The 15305-nt window shown below is 49.8% G+C and overlaps 2 protein-coding genes; one reads left to right on the forward strand and one right to left on the reverse strand.

Moving 5' to 3' along the window:
* Positions 1-952: 952 nt before the first annotated feature.
* Positions 953-5245, forward strand: GSTUM_00005953001 (uncharacterized protein; the record flags this gene model as incomplete). XM_002838054.2 has 2 exons in its annotated part: positions 953-4819; positions 4911-5245. The coding sequence occupies 2 exons, from the start codon at positions 953-955 to the stop codon at positions 5226-5228; spliced, it is 4185 nt and encodes a 1394-aa protein (XP_002838100.1). The 3' UTR covers positions 5229-5245.
* A 7941-nt stretch (positions 5246-13186) lies between these two features.
* On the reverse strand, positions 13187-14236 carry GSTUM_00005954001 (uncharacterized protein; the record flags this gene model as incomplete). Its single annotated transcript, XM_002838055.1, has 1 exon — positions 13187-14236. One exon carries the CDS (start codon positions 14234-14236, stop codon positions 13187-13189), a length of 1050 nt encoding a protein of 349 aa, XP_002838101.1.
* Between the last annotated feature and the right edge of the window lie 1069 nt (positions 14237-15305).

Here is a 15305-nt window from a genome sequence, read left to right on the forward strand (position 1 = left end):
GTCCTACACGACTAAAATGCATCTCTAAAAGTCACGGAACATGGGTTTTCTCTTTCAATAACAAAACTCGCTTCTCGATTGTCTCATACATCGGATAACCCCCAAACCACTTTGTCCGAGGGCTCTCATATAGGCAGATGTTGAGTGAGGGAGGATAACCGTAACCGGTTCAAGCAAGGCATGCGAAATTTTCATGACAGCTATGGCCCATGCCCACAAATCAAAAATCCTTAAGGGACCATGGTTTTGCATGGCATTAGGATTAAATGCAATCCCTTCCGGCGGGATGTGATGGTGTGTAGCTATGGTACTCGTATGGATTTGGCTATCATAGTGAATTTAGACGTGTCAGTTCTCCAGAGCCGCCTCTCTCAAAATTGGATCACACGGGGAAAGTTAGAGAGTGGTGGGATGGTTGCCATGGCTTTCTGCCTGTGCGGGTGATGGCTGATTGAGAAAAGTATCGGGACACCTTGGCACCCTTGCTGCTTCTCTTGGCGCCAAGTTGTCCGGATATTTTTGAAGTGGACTCCCCGGCAGCAGTGGAGTGGGGCGTTACGAGTAGTCTGGACCCTTGTCGCTACCTACCCACCCAAAAGGGCATTCTGTGGGTTTACTGGGAAAAAAAGAAGTTCGCCGCATCGTTGTTCACCTTAACTCACCGGTACTCTACACTGCCATTTTCATAAAACCACCCCCCGAGTCCAGTCGACCAACCAACCAGTCAAAAAACACAAAAATAACGACAAAAACTCACGCCACGGACCCTCGGACCTATCATGAGTCACCCCCTCAGTGATGACTTCAACACCAGGTGATTCCGACACGCTGGATATCGGTCGGTTGCAGGGCTTGCTTTGCGTACGTGTTTACCTTTAGTCCACTCTTCCACTCACCATCTCACCGAGCAAAGCGAGGTGCTTACCTTCCTCACGGGAGATTGACTCTAATAATGTTACAGAAAGACCATGACGACTCTTCTTCCATTCCAACTACTCAGGTACTCAGCTCTTCTCCAGCACCAGCGCCGCTACCACGGGGATTGTTGGTAGATACGCCGGAGGTCGGAGGCGGAACGAGGTTCTCGCTAGTTGATACGCCTTTCCGAATGAGTGGGAATACAACCTTTAGTCATGATCGCACGGGGAGTTTGCGATTGGATCTTGGGTATTCTCAGATAGACATCGGGGAGACGCAGGTTGATGGGCCAGAGGTATTTGCCGCCTATGAGGAAGAGGAGGCGGAGAGGGCAGAAGTTCTTGTTGCGAAGAGTCCCGAGCCAATGGCGAAGTGTGATGATTCTAGGGAGGAGGAGGAAGGGGAAACACAGTTGGATGATGACCCGGATTTGAGAACTACTTATTTCCCAGAGAATAGCAGGTTCGATACTCCTCGACATCCGAATGGTAATAATTCTTCGTCGTCGCCGGCCAAGAAGACTACGCCCACGCCAGGACCTGGGTACAACCCGCTCGCACGTGTCGGATTTGGAGCTTGTGGCGAGCAGGTTGGAGCAAGTGGAGGACCAGGAAGGAGGTTGCATACCGGGTTGAGCTTATCCCAAATGTTTGAGACCACTTCTTCTCCCGTGAGGCCGCCAACCGGTGGAGCGTCACTTCCACCAACACCATCGAAGGCGCAATTGGAGAAGGTCATGGCCGACTCCATGTCTAGGTTATCATCCTACTCGACACGTCCTCGGAATCAACCTCCCCATGTGCAGCAGCGAGCAACTACTACGGTTAGGGAATCGAGATCGTCGAAAGGCCAACCGAACCCCGCGGAGGTCTATGTGTCTATGCAAGAATCACAGGAGGCGAGGGAAGAGAGCGCTAGGAAGAGGCATGCAAGAGTAAGCCGGGTGACTGGGAGGAAGGGGGGTGGAGGAGGGGGGTCTAGTTCCCTTGTGTTCAATTCATCGTCGCCGGTCACCCAGGGATACACGCAGCCCGATCCAGAGAAGGGGAAGGTGGATGAGTCTGATGATGGTATGATTTCTTATGAGGATGAGAGGAAGAGGAAGGTTGCTGTAGCACGGAAGAAGGGGGTGGAGGAGGTCAAGAAGGTGGCGTCGTCGGCTAAGACTTCGAAGAGCAGTTCTTTGGAGAGGCGATCCAAGCTTCGGCGGGAGATATCAGGGGAGACGGACAGGAGGCGGGCGGAGATACTTGTCAGAGAGCGGGAGTTTGGGGAGGGTTCCCCCACAGACCCTGATGACGAAACGGGTGATGAGGAAGAGGGGAGGATTGTGCCGCCGCTGCTACGGCAGAATAGCAGAAGGAAGAGTGTGAGCCCTGAGCAGGATCCACGCTTGTCAATGGGGTCTAGGAGATCCTCGGTGCCACCCAAACCTACCGGGTCACTACCTAATACCCATATCGCGGCAACCTCTTCACCGGGGGCGTCGCTAGATCTTCCGACGCCAACTGTACTCCAAACCCAACTGGATCCTGTACCCGATTGGGAGAGCATTCACAACGTAGAGCCATTACGAGCAGCTAGGCGAACAAAGTCTACCACTTCAATCACTTCTCAGCAACCCTCCGCGGATATGCCTCCTTTCCGACATCAAACAGTGCTCCCTTCGACTATTGCAGATTCCCAACCTGCCCCAGGCTTGAGTCGACAAGAAACCAGCATGGTCAAAACCTCACTGAAAAACCTCCCACCTTTCAACATTCCGTCACCGGACACTGCACCGGCAAAGCGGGGTGCTGCTGCAAAACCTGGACCAGAACTGGTGCCGGAAACATCAAACCTCGAAGAACCTAGTAGTGGGTTGCCATTGCCCACGAGTAGTTTAACCCCTCTCCCTTCTACACTTTCAAGTCCAGCCGTCGGCATCCAACGAAGCTCGCCGCCTATCGCCCTAAAAACACCATATCCGTCACGTGCCAGCGAATTGAGAAGAATGAAGCAAGGTGCTACGACGATCCCGGAGACCAGTCCATGGGATAGGGACGGCATGCTATCTCCCATGCCACCAAATGCCTCACAGTCTGCACCACCGAATAGCCTTGGCTTCCATACCTCTCGGGAGAATATGAGGAAGTCTATGCAGGAATCCCCAGTCCGGGGGAAGCGGAAACGGAGTTCGGCTGAGAGACAGGGACGGAGTGTGGATTGGGGGAGCGATGCTATACCAAACTCTCCATCGGAAGGCGGTAAAAGTCTTGGCAATACCGCCATGAAGAGCTTTGCAGCATTGGAGAACAGCAGCTCTTTACTTAGCAGCCGGCCCGAGCCAGACGATCTCGACATGGTTGATTTAGTGGCGGGTCTAGGCAGTGATGTTGCTCAGGACGTGGCGCCAGCGCAAGGAGAATCTGCGACGGAGCCCCCACCTCACAAGCGGGCTAGGGCTTCCGTAGGTGGAGATAACGAAGTCACTCCTAAAGCCTCAGAGTCCAGGCGGAAAAAAACTGCTAGCAGCGCCAAGGGAAAGCCACAGCCTACGAAATCTGCCAAGTCTGCCACCGCCGATACGACGAAGAGAGGCAAAGCGCCACGAAAGTCTACTGGGAGAGTATCAAACAGTAAGCCGCGCACAACAGCGAGGAAGACTAGGTCTTCGACATCTCTAAGGGGCTCCGTGGTGGGAGCGGCGGCGGACTCTCCGATACCGATGGCCGCACCGGAATTGGAGGACGAGCTTGAGAGTAATAATCCTGTGTTTTCGGTTGCTAGTTGTGTGGCGCCAATAGTAGACTCGAGTCTGGTTTCACCAGAAAGGGTGTTTGCTCTGTTTAAAGACGTCAAGATGTGTTATCACCCTGCAACAGTGTTAAGTACTGATTCAAAAGGTTTTATCAAAGTAGTATTTGATGATGGCACTGAGGACGTTCTTGATAAGGAAGTCCGAAGCCTAGATCTCCGAATTGGGGATATGGTAAAGGTGGACCAACCATCAATGAAGAAAGCCGTCTGGATAATTGTAGGTCTGAAAAAGCCCGTTGGAGAGCCCGATACACACGAGCGTGTCGGCGGCCGAAGTCTCACAGACATAAGAGGTCATGCAATAGTCACAGTCAAGCCCAGGATAACACCAGCTTCAAATAGCATGGCCGAGGACGAAGTCCTCGAGGTCCCCTTGACGAGAATCTACCTAAACCGAACACTCTGGGCGCAATTCTCCAAGCGTCCATATAATGACATACCTCACCGTAGCCAAATCCTCCCACTAAGAATCTCGACACCGTCTACCACCGATCCCACCACCGACGGGGTCAACCAAGCAAGTACCACCACCCCAAACACCCCATCCCGGAACCGCCGAACAACCCCTATCACCACCACAACCTCTGCCAAACCGACCGGGGGCCTATTCTTCAACATGCTCTTCGCTCTAAGCTTCGGCGAGAACGAATCCGAGAAACGCACCGTCTCGCATAGGATCACTAGCAACGGTGGTCGCCTCGTAGACAACGACTTTGAAGACCTCTTCCACCAAGAAACCCCCGCCACCGCCGGCCTAACACCGAGGACAGAATCGGCATATGTTGGCTTCACCTGCGTGATAGCGAACAAGCACTCTCGCCGCGTAAAGTTCTTACAAGCCCTCGCCCTAGGAATTCCGTGCCTCGCGCCGCGGTGGGTCGAGGACTGCGTGAGGGCACGGCGATTGCTAGACTGGGATACCTATCTATTACCCGCGGGCGAGAGTGCGTACCTTGCTGGTGCAGTCAGGTCTAGAGTTATGGAGTACGTGTCTGCTCGCGAGGCGAGGTTCTTGGGCATGGTGGGGGCGAGGAGGAGGTTGCTACCTGGTGGGTTGGTGGTTGTGGTTATGGGGAAGGGAGGTGCGGGGCTTGGGCGGTGGGTTTGTATTCCCCTTTGGTTTACTTCCGGCCTTCTCCCCTTCTCCCCTTTCATGATATGCGAGCGCTAATCGATTTTGTGATGTCATATAGAAGCCGTATTTATTCCTTGCGTACGCCATGGGTGCGGGAAAAGTTCTCACCGTGCAGACCGTGGAGGCTGCGCTTGATGCACTCTCTCGGAAGCAAGACGGCGGACTTGACAAAGAGGAGGCGGAGAAACTGGAGGAGAAAGAAGAGGGCGGCGGTGGCGGGTGCAGGCTTGTATATGTCGACGCGAGAGAGAGGAAGCATGCCGAAAGGCTACTACACCGGTCCGGAAGGAATGTTAGGGTTGTCGATGACGAGTGGGTTATTCAGAGCTTGATTTTGGGAAAGCTGATTGCCGGGGAGCAAATAATTTTTAATTGATTATACATGTACATATACCCTTCGGTATGACATGGTTATGGTATGGCAGGGCGGCGTTGTGCGTGTGTGTAACCAACGGTTCGTGTATCGGTATAGTACAGTCCATACTCAGAAGTGTTCGTGAGAACCTGAGACACCCTAGTATAATAAGCATACTTTGAATGAATACAACAAGTACTTTCTGTATAGTCGAGTATGATACGCACTCTCCTGTTTATCCACCAACGCGATGCCAAAACAGCCAATATATATATATATATATAAATAGAAGAGAGCCTCCCTCCCTCCCTCCCACGAGAAACATTTCCCCCAGAATTTTCCAAGAAATTATGATTTTCCATGAGAAACACAGTTACTACTGCCATAGAAGCAAAAGGGTGATATACGAAGTATAGTACATATTAGATTATGTTTTTCTTTTCTATCTTTCTTTCGTGATTTCTCATAATTCCTTTGCACCAGCTTCCGGGCTTTTATTCATGACGTTTGTCTAGTCGACGGCCTTTGGCCATCCCTATTTACGTACGCTCTTCGCTATCTTCGAAAATTGCGATACGTAGTAATCACTCGGGGTCGCACGAACACTGGTGAAAAGGAATCGACGGCGATCAATCGGCGGTATTTATAGAAGTTGCTGGGAGCAGGTAAAAACCGGATGCTTGCAAATATAGTCTACTACTCCTGCCCATTCATCTGTAACGGGCAGTACACCGCTATTCACAAAATATAAGTGGGATATTGATAAGTATGATAATAGGAACGAGGGGAGAGAAACGTGATGACGTGAGCCAAGTCTAAGCAGAACTCCAAGGAAAGGACAGGCGAGGAAAGAAAAAAGAAAAAAGAAAAATAAACGGCAAGTAACCGGTTGAAACCCGAAAAAAGAAAATGCTCATTATCAGTCTATTTACAGCGGAATGGACGGTTTATGGAAATTCGATAAAAAGTATGTCTAATAATGAAGAGAGAAGGATGCAGGCGAGAGAAACAAAAGGAAAATAAAAGAGTCATTGATAAAATCCAATTAGACAGCAATTGAGGAGGTTGGTCCAGCGTTGTCGGGATGAGTGTCAGCTCTCATTGGATGGTAAGGTGCCAGAACTGTAGGAGCGGGGCAGAGGGGGGTTCGGGGAGCCTGGGGGGTTCGCTGGAGGAGAAATCCTTATTTGTGGATTAGGAAGGAGAATAGTTGGGTGCAACACTCCTTCCCGCTCATCAGGGACTCCCGATGGGGGTACGGTTTAGTCGTCAGCGTTTGCGAGATTGTTATTAGGATTATCCCTCCGCCGAACGGCATCTGGACCACACTCACCCACATGCCTACTAGAGAGCGGGAGGGGTGCCAAGTTGGGGCGATTTGCTGTGCTAGAGTTGAGATGGTCCCGTTTTAATAGGATCCTCATAACTCAGTGATGGTCTCTAGAGAGAGCCCACGACAGTGGCGTTTATTTCCCGTTATAGGGAGTGGTGCGCAAACATCTTTCTGCTTTGAAAGCAGCGCTACTACCCCCTCATGCCCGCTCTTAGACGCCCACTCGAGTGGCGTCCGGCCATATATGATGTCTGCCGTATCGGGATTGACATCTTCACGCTCCAGAAGCAATGTTACTACCCTCTGATACCCGTTCTCGGCCGCCCATGAGATTGGCGTCTGGCCATACGCGGTGTCTGCCGTATTAGGATTGACATCCTCGCGTGCCAAAAGTATCTTTACAACCCCCTCGCGCCCGCGCCTAGCCGGCCAGCAGAGTGGTGTCAGGCCATATTTAATGTCTGCCGTATTGGGATTGACATCCTCACGCTCCGAAAGAATTTGTACTACCCCCTCATGCCCGTTCTCAGCCGCCCAGCAGAGTGGTGTCAGGCCATATTTGGTGTCCGCCGTATTGGAATTGACACCCTCTCGCTTCAAAAGTATCTTTACTACCCCCTCATTGCCGCATCCAGCCGCCCACGAGAGTGGTGTCCGGCCATATTCGGCGTCTGTCGTATCTGGATTGATATCCCCTCGCGCCAAAAGCATCTTTACTACCGCACCATGCCCATTCTTAGCCGCCCGCGAGAGTGGTGTCTGGTTATATTCGATGTCTGCCGTATCGGGATTGACATCCTCTCGCGCCAAAAGCATCTTTACTACCCCCTCATGCCCATTCCCAGCCGCCCACGAGAGTGGTGTGCGGCCATATTCGGTGTCTGCCGTATTGGGATCGACATCCTCTCGCACCAAAAGCATCTCTACAACACCCTCAAGCCCGTTCTCAGCCGCCAACGAGAGTGGTGTCAGGCCATATGCGGTGTCTACCGTATCGGGATTGACATCCTCTCGCGCCAAAAGCATCTTTACTATCCCCTCATGCCCGTTCCCAGCCGCCCGCAAGAGTGGTGTCCGGCCATACAAGGGGTCTGCTATATTGGGATTGACATCATCTCGCTCCAAAAGCATCTTTACTACCCCCTCATGCCCGTTCCCAGCCGCCAAGCAGAGTGGTGTCCGGCCATATAAGGTGTCTGCCGTATCTGGATTGACACCCTCTCGCGCTAAAAGTATCTTTACTACCCCCTCATGCCCGTTCTCGGCCGCCCACGAGAGTGGTGTCTGGCCATATCCGGTGTCTGCCGTATCTGGATTGACATCCTCTCGCGCCAAAAGCACCTTTACTACCCCCTCATGCCCGTTCTGGGCCGCCCACGAGAGTAGTGTCAGGCCATAATTAATGTCTGCCGTATTGGGATTGACATCCTCACGCTCCGAAAGAATTTGTACTACCCCCTCATGCCCGTTCTCAACCGCCCACCAGAGTGGTGTCCGGCCATACCTGGTGTCCGCCGTCTCGGGATTGATATCCTCACACCCCAACAACGCCTTTACGATGTCCTCATACCCTCTTCTAGCTGCGTGCGTGAGAGCCGTACTTCCCGTGCAATCAATTGCATTTACATCCCGTCCCTTCATCTCTAACACAGCAGAAACCATCTCCCCCAACCCAAGAAATGATACACCATGGAGTCCTGTAAAACCACGAGGTCCTTCGTTATAATCAAACGAAAGGTTCAAGTCCGTAAATCGATGATAGTGCAATAGCATTAGTTGAGCAGATATATGCTTATCAAATCCATGGAGAAGCCTCAATGCTAGCCTTTTCACATTTTCCGACATCCCCCTCCTTGTGTGATTCCCCCAGTAACAAGACGCATATTCCAGAAGGGGTGCTGCTGGAGGGGCAAAACGAAGAGTTGGCGGAAGATTCTGGACACTTCCGAAATTGAGGTATGTCAAGCAAACCTCCGCAATTGTTGCATGGGGACTATGGAATAAGGTTGAATCACTTAAGAGATGCTTTTGTAGAGTAAAGTGTACGAGTCGGATGGTGGATGAAGATGCCTCGACTGTGACAAGACCCAGAGAAGATGATACGAGTGTCCGTAACGCTGGAACATTGTCCGGATCCAGATCTGCAGATCCCATCTCGACTCCCAAGGCATGGCGGAGCTCCTCAGCTCGTAATGGCCGTTCGGAATACAACACCCACATCAGGACCTTAAGTCCAAGTACCGATTTATTCCCCTTCTGTGCCTTCAGTCGGGTTAGAGTTGCCGTGTATGCATCGCCCAGTTCATTGCCCTGAGTCATCAATTCGAGTTTCTTCCTTCTTTGACGAATTGTCACCTCTCCCAGAATAGTGTCGATGTTCAGGGAAACAAGTAGGAATCTACACATAACAGTTGGTAAGTATACATCATAGATAGGGTGAATGTTAAACGCTCTTACATGCCGGATATCTTTTCCAGGATAATTTTAATAATATCAGCCCGTAGACCATCGTTCATTGCATCTGGCTCGTCATCCCTGTCTAACCTCATCTCCAGATATTTCTTAATATCACCGGCGTCAGGGCTGATGGGTATCACAACCGCCTTGGTGAAATATCGCTGAATATCATCCTTGACATGGGGCCTCCCTGTGAGGAATATTCGTGTCCCGGGGGACTCCTGAGTGATATCTCTCAGCGACTCAAGAAGCTCTGGTAGGTGTTTCGGCAAGCACTCGTCCAACGCATCGATACAGATGAAAACCCGTGGTAGCGAGGCAATAGCGGCCCTTAGCATTCTCAGTAGATCCGTGAGTCTCGGCCCTCTCCCACCAAACCCCTTCTTTGCTTCATGAAACGCCTCGCGCAGATGTTCCGGGATGTCCCCTCTGCCTACCAGCTGTCCCAGAATAGCTCCCATCATGTTGGTGATGGTCTGCTCTTGGTGGGAAAGGTAGTCGCAGTACAGGCCTGCAACGACTATATTTTCATTCCTTGCCTGATCGCACAGGCTGTCGATCACCAGGGAACTGGTATTTCTGGCTGTCAGTGATATTCGCTTCTCTCAAAGGATCCCCCAACTCACCTCAGATATGTCTTACCCACCCCTGGATTCCCACTGCAAAACAGGACAGCCTTGTCGGCTCCACCATCATTATTCCTCCACCCCCGAAATTCGCCCTCTTCCAAAAACCAATCGCCGACACCGTCAAATCGCTCGGTGCGCACGTCTTGATGTCTCCTGTTTGGTTCAAGCGGAGAGAGCCAACGTATGATCTGCGCATCTTCGTCGGACTTATGGGTGTTATTGAAACTATTGATTGTGTTATTGAAACTATTCATTATGTTGCCGCTGTGCGCATTGCCGTCGCCCACTTGGACCGATGGTATATGTGTGGTCTGGGCCATGATGTTCCGTGTGGAGTGTTGGTTGAATGGAGAAGTGGCCCAACAATCTGCAGGGGCACTGGGGGATTTATGGACTTTCTCCAAGCGAGGCTGAAGAAGGCGGGGCTATGAACTACCCAACAACTTGTTGTACGACATTTGTCTTATCCCCTGAACCGCTGCAACATTCAAGCCCATTTAAAATGTTGAACACAACCATACCGGTAGCCTACTTGAGTAATAGTGGTAGTAAAAGCGCAGTATTTAGAATTCCTGCAAATCTGTATTCCTCAGTATGCCCAGGATGGGAAAGAAGAGGAGCAAGTACTGTAGATTTACTCCCTATCACTCAAATAGGCTAGTGTTCAATATTTTAAACGGGGCTGAATGGTTCAGCGGTTTAGGGGATAATCCAATCATTTCTATTTGGTATGATATAATGACAAATATGAGACATATCTCACGAATACTCCTGTCGCGTTGCTGTAAGATGCTGCTATCTGCTGGTAATGTTTCGGGGGGAGGGGGGTTTTAAAAAAAGGGGGGCGCGTACCAATATTATTAGATGAACTTGTAATTTGAGCTTTCTCGTTGACACGATTAAGTATAGTATCAGATACCGTACCCCTGATGAGGAAAAGTATCCTACGATACCGGTCGCCTCCGGATGATCAAGTGAAGCTGAACCACACTGCCATACCAAGTTATCGACCGTCGTATTACTTGTATAGTTTGGAACCACTCTCGGCAGGTTGTGATCTGCGCGTGGCGGCCGGGATATATATTGCATGCGTTGGTGAGGATGGGACACCGCGGGAAAGATCTCGGCTGGGCGCAACGTCAGGCCGTCGTGACAGAAATTGGACATAAAGATGTCCCAGTCGCCCAGCCGGCAATTTAGGGGACCAGCTCTCACACTGAGAAGATAAACCCCACAGTCCCACCTTGCATTGCTATTACGATCCGGGAGTTGGTAAAAACCTGCACTCAGTGAAGTTCTCTAGAGCTACCAGGAACGTGGTTTATCCTTCTCGGAGAGATAGCATATCCGGAGTGAGGTTGCGAAGCGTACCGAGGGGGCCATTACTCCCATCGAGACTACAAGGTGTGATATCACCTGATTCCTCCTCCATGCCAGTGTTGATGGGAGAGCACTACCCTGGACGTGAGGAATATGTGCGGTCTCGAAACTTATCTGTGGGTAAATGAGTAAGAGGAAGAACGCGAAGAAAGCCTCTCTAATTATGTGCTGATAGATATATGTTTACACTTCCGTTAGTCTCCTTGAACATGGTGGCAAACACTCCATGGGCGATGATCCATCATAAGCAGTAAATTCTTATGGTGGGGTACGCCGGCGGAGATGTACATGATGCTACAGCAACCAAATGAAATCGCAGAGAGCACTGAAATCAAAATTTTGGAATAACCGCCATTACTCAGATCTCCTAGGTATTCAGAGGTGCTGTCATGAATTGGCGGGTGGGCTCTACCGCACTCTACCAATGCCTAAATCTCAATATTGGCAATTTGCCCCTCATCAGGGACAAGACGCTAAGCAGTCGCCGGGATTCAATAAACACCACCAACTATGATACCCAAAATAGAATAAAAACACACCAGAGAACCGGTATGAGCCTGCAGGCCGTTTTTCAAGTCGGGCCTTACGTTTACCATCCTCCCGCTTCTAATCCCCCCGAGTGATACTTAGTGATTACGCATCATCCATAAGATTACCGGTAAAGCCCACGCATGATATGCTGAAATCCTCAGATGCTTTTGATGGGGAGTCCTATACTTGCCAACACTCCCTACCCAGCTAAAAGTGAACTTTCCCCAGTACCTAGCGGTCTCTTGCATTTTTGCATTCTTGTACCGGGCCCCCAGTCCACCATGGTTCTTGTGTATCTGTGGCAACTTAACCGACCGATCCCCGCCCCGATTTACGTCTAGGTAATGATATTAACAGTAACCCTTGTGAGTCGAATTAACAGTCATATCCATGACCGGTGGGACATAAATGCCAATCTGGTCTTGTGTAGATAGCCGTGTGAGTGAGCGGGTATTGGGCGTGTGGATTAGTACTAAAAGGAAAACTTTGGACCCGCAAGAAAACCTATGATATCGGTTGATGTTCGGTCAAAAGCCCTACGAATAAAAATAAAAAACTGAAAAGAAGGCAAAAGCAAACAATGGTCCTCGATAATATGGGATAGCACAGCCCTTTGGCTATTTCCCTCCTGCAGATTCGTAAAACCATTCGTATTTAAGCTTGTTCGGGACGTGTTCGTTCTCGTAGGAAAATCTCATGTTCGCATTCGTTGTCACCGTAGGTTGTCCGCGAGAAGAAAGAAAGAAAGCTTCTCCGGAACAGCAAGCCTAAATAAAGCCGTAATATTCCCAGCTATCATACAACACAAATATAGGTGTCTACATCGGACAACCTGCAAACATAACTTTCCCCCCCACAGTGTCATACCTCAACTGCTATCTGCGGGGGCAAGAGCTTATATACCATACTAGTAAAAATCTTGCCCCCCTCCCCGCGCCCCGCCCATTGATTAGCTAGCACAGCGTGATGTTAACCCAATAGCCAAAGCCAGGGCCCCATCCCTACCACAAGGGTTTTGGAACAAAATATGAGGGAGCACGTGCCCCTGCACTTTCTTGTGTTGCTTACTTTAGCCCTTCTCGTCCTAGCCAGTATTTTGATTGGGTTTGTGGTGGTGACTTTTATGATATTATACGCTATCATCAGAGGAGGGGGAAACATGTGTGGTACTGCGCTCTTGGGTTTCTATTCCTCATGTAAAGTTGCATCTATCTCCATCCATTGGGCTCTCCCGGTCGGGGGGAATAACGATACTTCACAATCGCGAGTGGCGATTTCATACAATTATTGTGATATGGTAACTATGGTGAGAATGAATCATCATCATATACTTTGATTCCAGTTATATATCTGTCGCCCATTCACTATCTTACAATTTCGCCTCATTCAAATTCAAAGTAGCAATCATAAAATCCAATTAATCACGATACAAGGTTAAAGGGAAGAGGGAAACGAATAAGGAGAAAAGAGAAGGAAGAAAGAAAGAAGGCAAATCTTCTGTACAAAAAAAAAAAAAAAAAAAAAAGTGACTCCCCCGTCCTTTCCACCCGCCCGTACGTACGTTCAAAGCAAAGCCAACAAAGAAATACAAACCAAATCCAACGAAATCGGAAAATAAACAACCCATAGCCCCTTTCAATAAAATGTCCTCAATTTCCATTAATACCATCCTTCTCCCCCACACCTCCACCCCCTTTCTCGGACCCCCTAACACCACTATCCTTCTCAGCCCCCCTAACGCTACTATCTCTCCCTAGCTTCTCAACTCCCCTAACGCTACTATCCCTTTCCAACTTCTCGAAATGCTTCCTCGCAACCGCAATATTCATCAGAGTTGTTGCGCTCTCCGCGGCACCCGCCGGCATAACCACAAGAATATATGTATTCGGCGTAAGCACATCGATAAACGCCGAGAATCCAGCCGCCCTGAGTTCGAACGCAGTAAAATTGCTCGCCATCTTAGAACAACTCTGCTTAAACTGCTTGACTATATTCGATATCTTTTCGAAGCGGTCGGGAAATGGGTTGGGGATCGGCGAGCGGGTGACATGTGAGATCACGAGGAATGTGGTACGCTCGAAGAGGATAACCTCCTCCGCATCAGCGATAGAGGCAAAGCGGTGGAGGTGCGTTTCTAATTGCGGGAGGTTAGGGATGAGGGTGTAGACTATGCCAGCCCAAGCTTTGTAGAGTGTTTCGTCCCAGATACTCGTTTGGAAACAGGTAATCGCTAATCCTAAACTCCTAGACACAAGCACATCCCGGCGCTCATTGAACAACCTCTCTCGCAACTCCGTCTGTACGAGGTCCATCTTGTGTACCAAGCAGAATATCCTAGCATTACTCGAATTGTCCCGCAACGCCTCAATACATGAGGAATACGTAATCAGGTCTCGTTCGAACTCGCGAGACTCAATGTCGAATACGTATATCAGGACCTCGACATTGCGGAATATATGGTCACGCTGAGTGGCGAGGTAGTTTTCCATGAAGGCATCTTGGCCACCGCAGTCCCAGAGGTTTAGCGTCAGGTTGCCGAGGAATCGGACGTGCGAGTGCTCAACGTCGATTGTAGCCCCCAGGCGGCGGGTGTCCTTGGCGACGTAGTTGCTGAATACTATGCTGCGCATGGAGGACTTTCCGGAGCCAGATTTGCCCATTAGGAGGACTTTTTTTTTGCGGCCTTTTCTTTCCTCCATTTTGTGTGTATGGGTGGGGGGCTTGTGAGGGCGCGGGGGTCTGTTTGATATCGTTTTTTATGCTCGCTAAGGAGGGGTCAGGTTTTCCGTCCAACGACGCTGGTGGGCGATGGGGTTCCTGGTCGTGATAATATGGACGATTCTGCTAGATGGATGGACAATACCCACGATGCTGTTGGTATGCGGAGGTTGTGGAGTTTCGAGGCAGTTGTTGTGGTTAGGGTTGTGATCCGTTGCTGGGTGATGATGCTCCGAAGCGGGTTGGCTAAGCATGACGCTAAGGCTGGGATGAGCTAAGCGGATTCAGGTCACGGTGCCAAGCTCGACCTGTAACCTTGGGCATGGCAGCGAAAAGAAACGCGGTATGATAGTCTATCAAATACAAGCAGCAAAAACTTTCTACACCGTACACAAACAGAAGAGAAGAGAAACAAAAGGAAAGGAAAAAAGGAGGAAATCAATCAATTCGTGTCCTAGTGAGAAAAGTAGCATAGTCCTTTGGTTAACTCTCACTCGTTCGTTCACAATCAGTCGCACTCGTTTAGCAAATCGGGAGTTCTCTACGAGTAAACCCTGAATACATCATCTGGAACTTTGAAGAACAACTCTCAGCCCTATCTCCATCCTCACAATACTCATCTCAGCCAGACGGATGATGACCTACGAGTACGATACTTCGACCAATCCACCAAGGATTTGTGTAACTTAACCGCGAACTTGGCAGCGGCAGTGTTGAGAGGAAAAGATATCATAAAAAATCTTGGAGCAAAGCAATAAAGGAGAGTCGATGAGTGCAGGAAACCTTTTTCCGCTATTCCATATCGAGTTCCACGGAAATAGGGGCCACGTTTTCCGACCCTTGTTAACCCCGCTGATAGCTTTAACTACCCGTTATCTTACAAACATATCTCTACTAACAAACCATAAGGAGGCTTGTCCAAGCCCAAAATTCTCACAAGTTATCTCCCCCTAAAATTATTCTATGGCTTTTGTATGACCAGTCAAATTAAATGGGTCTGACTTTGCGGCTTGATTTTACCTGTCGGCTTAATTATTTGATATTGCTGAA

This window comes from Tuber melanosporum (genome assembly GCF_000151645.1).
Source record: "Tuber melanosporum whole genome shotgun sequence assembly, scaffold_22, strain Mel28".
NCBI lineage: Eukaryota > Fungi > Ascomycota > Pezizomycetes > Pezizales > Tuberaceae > Tuber > Tuber melanosporum.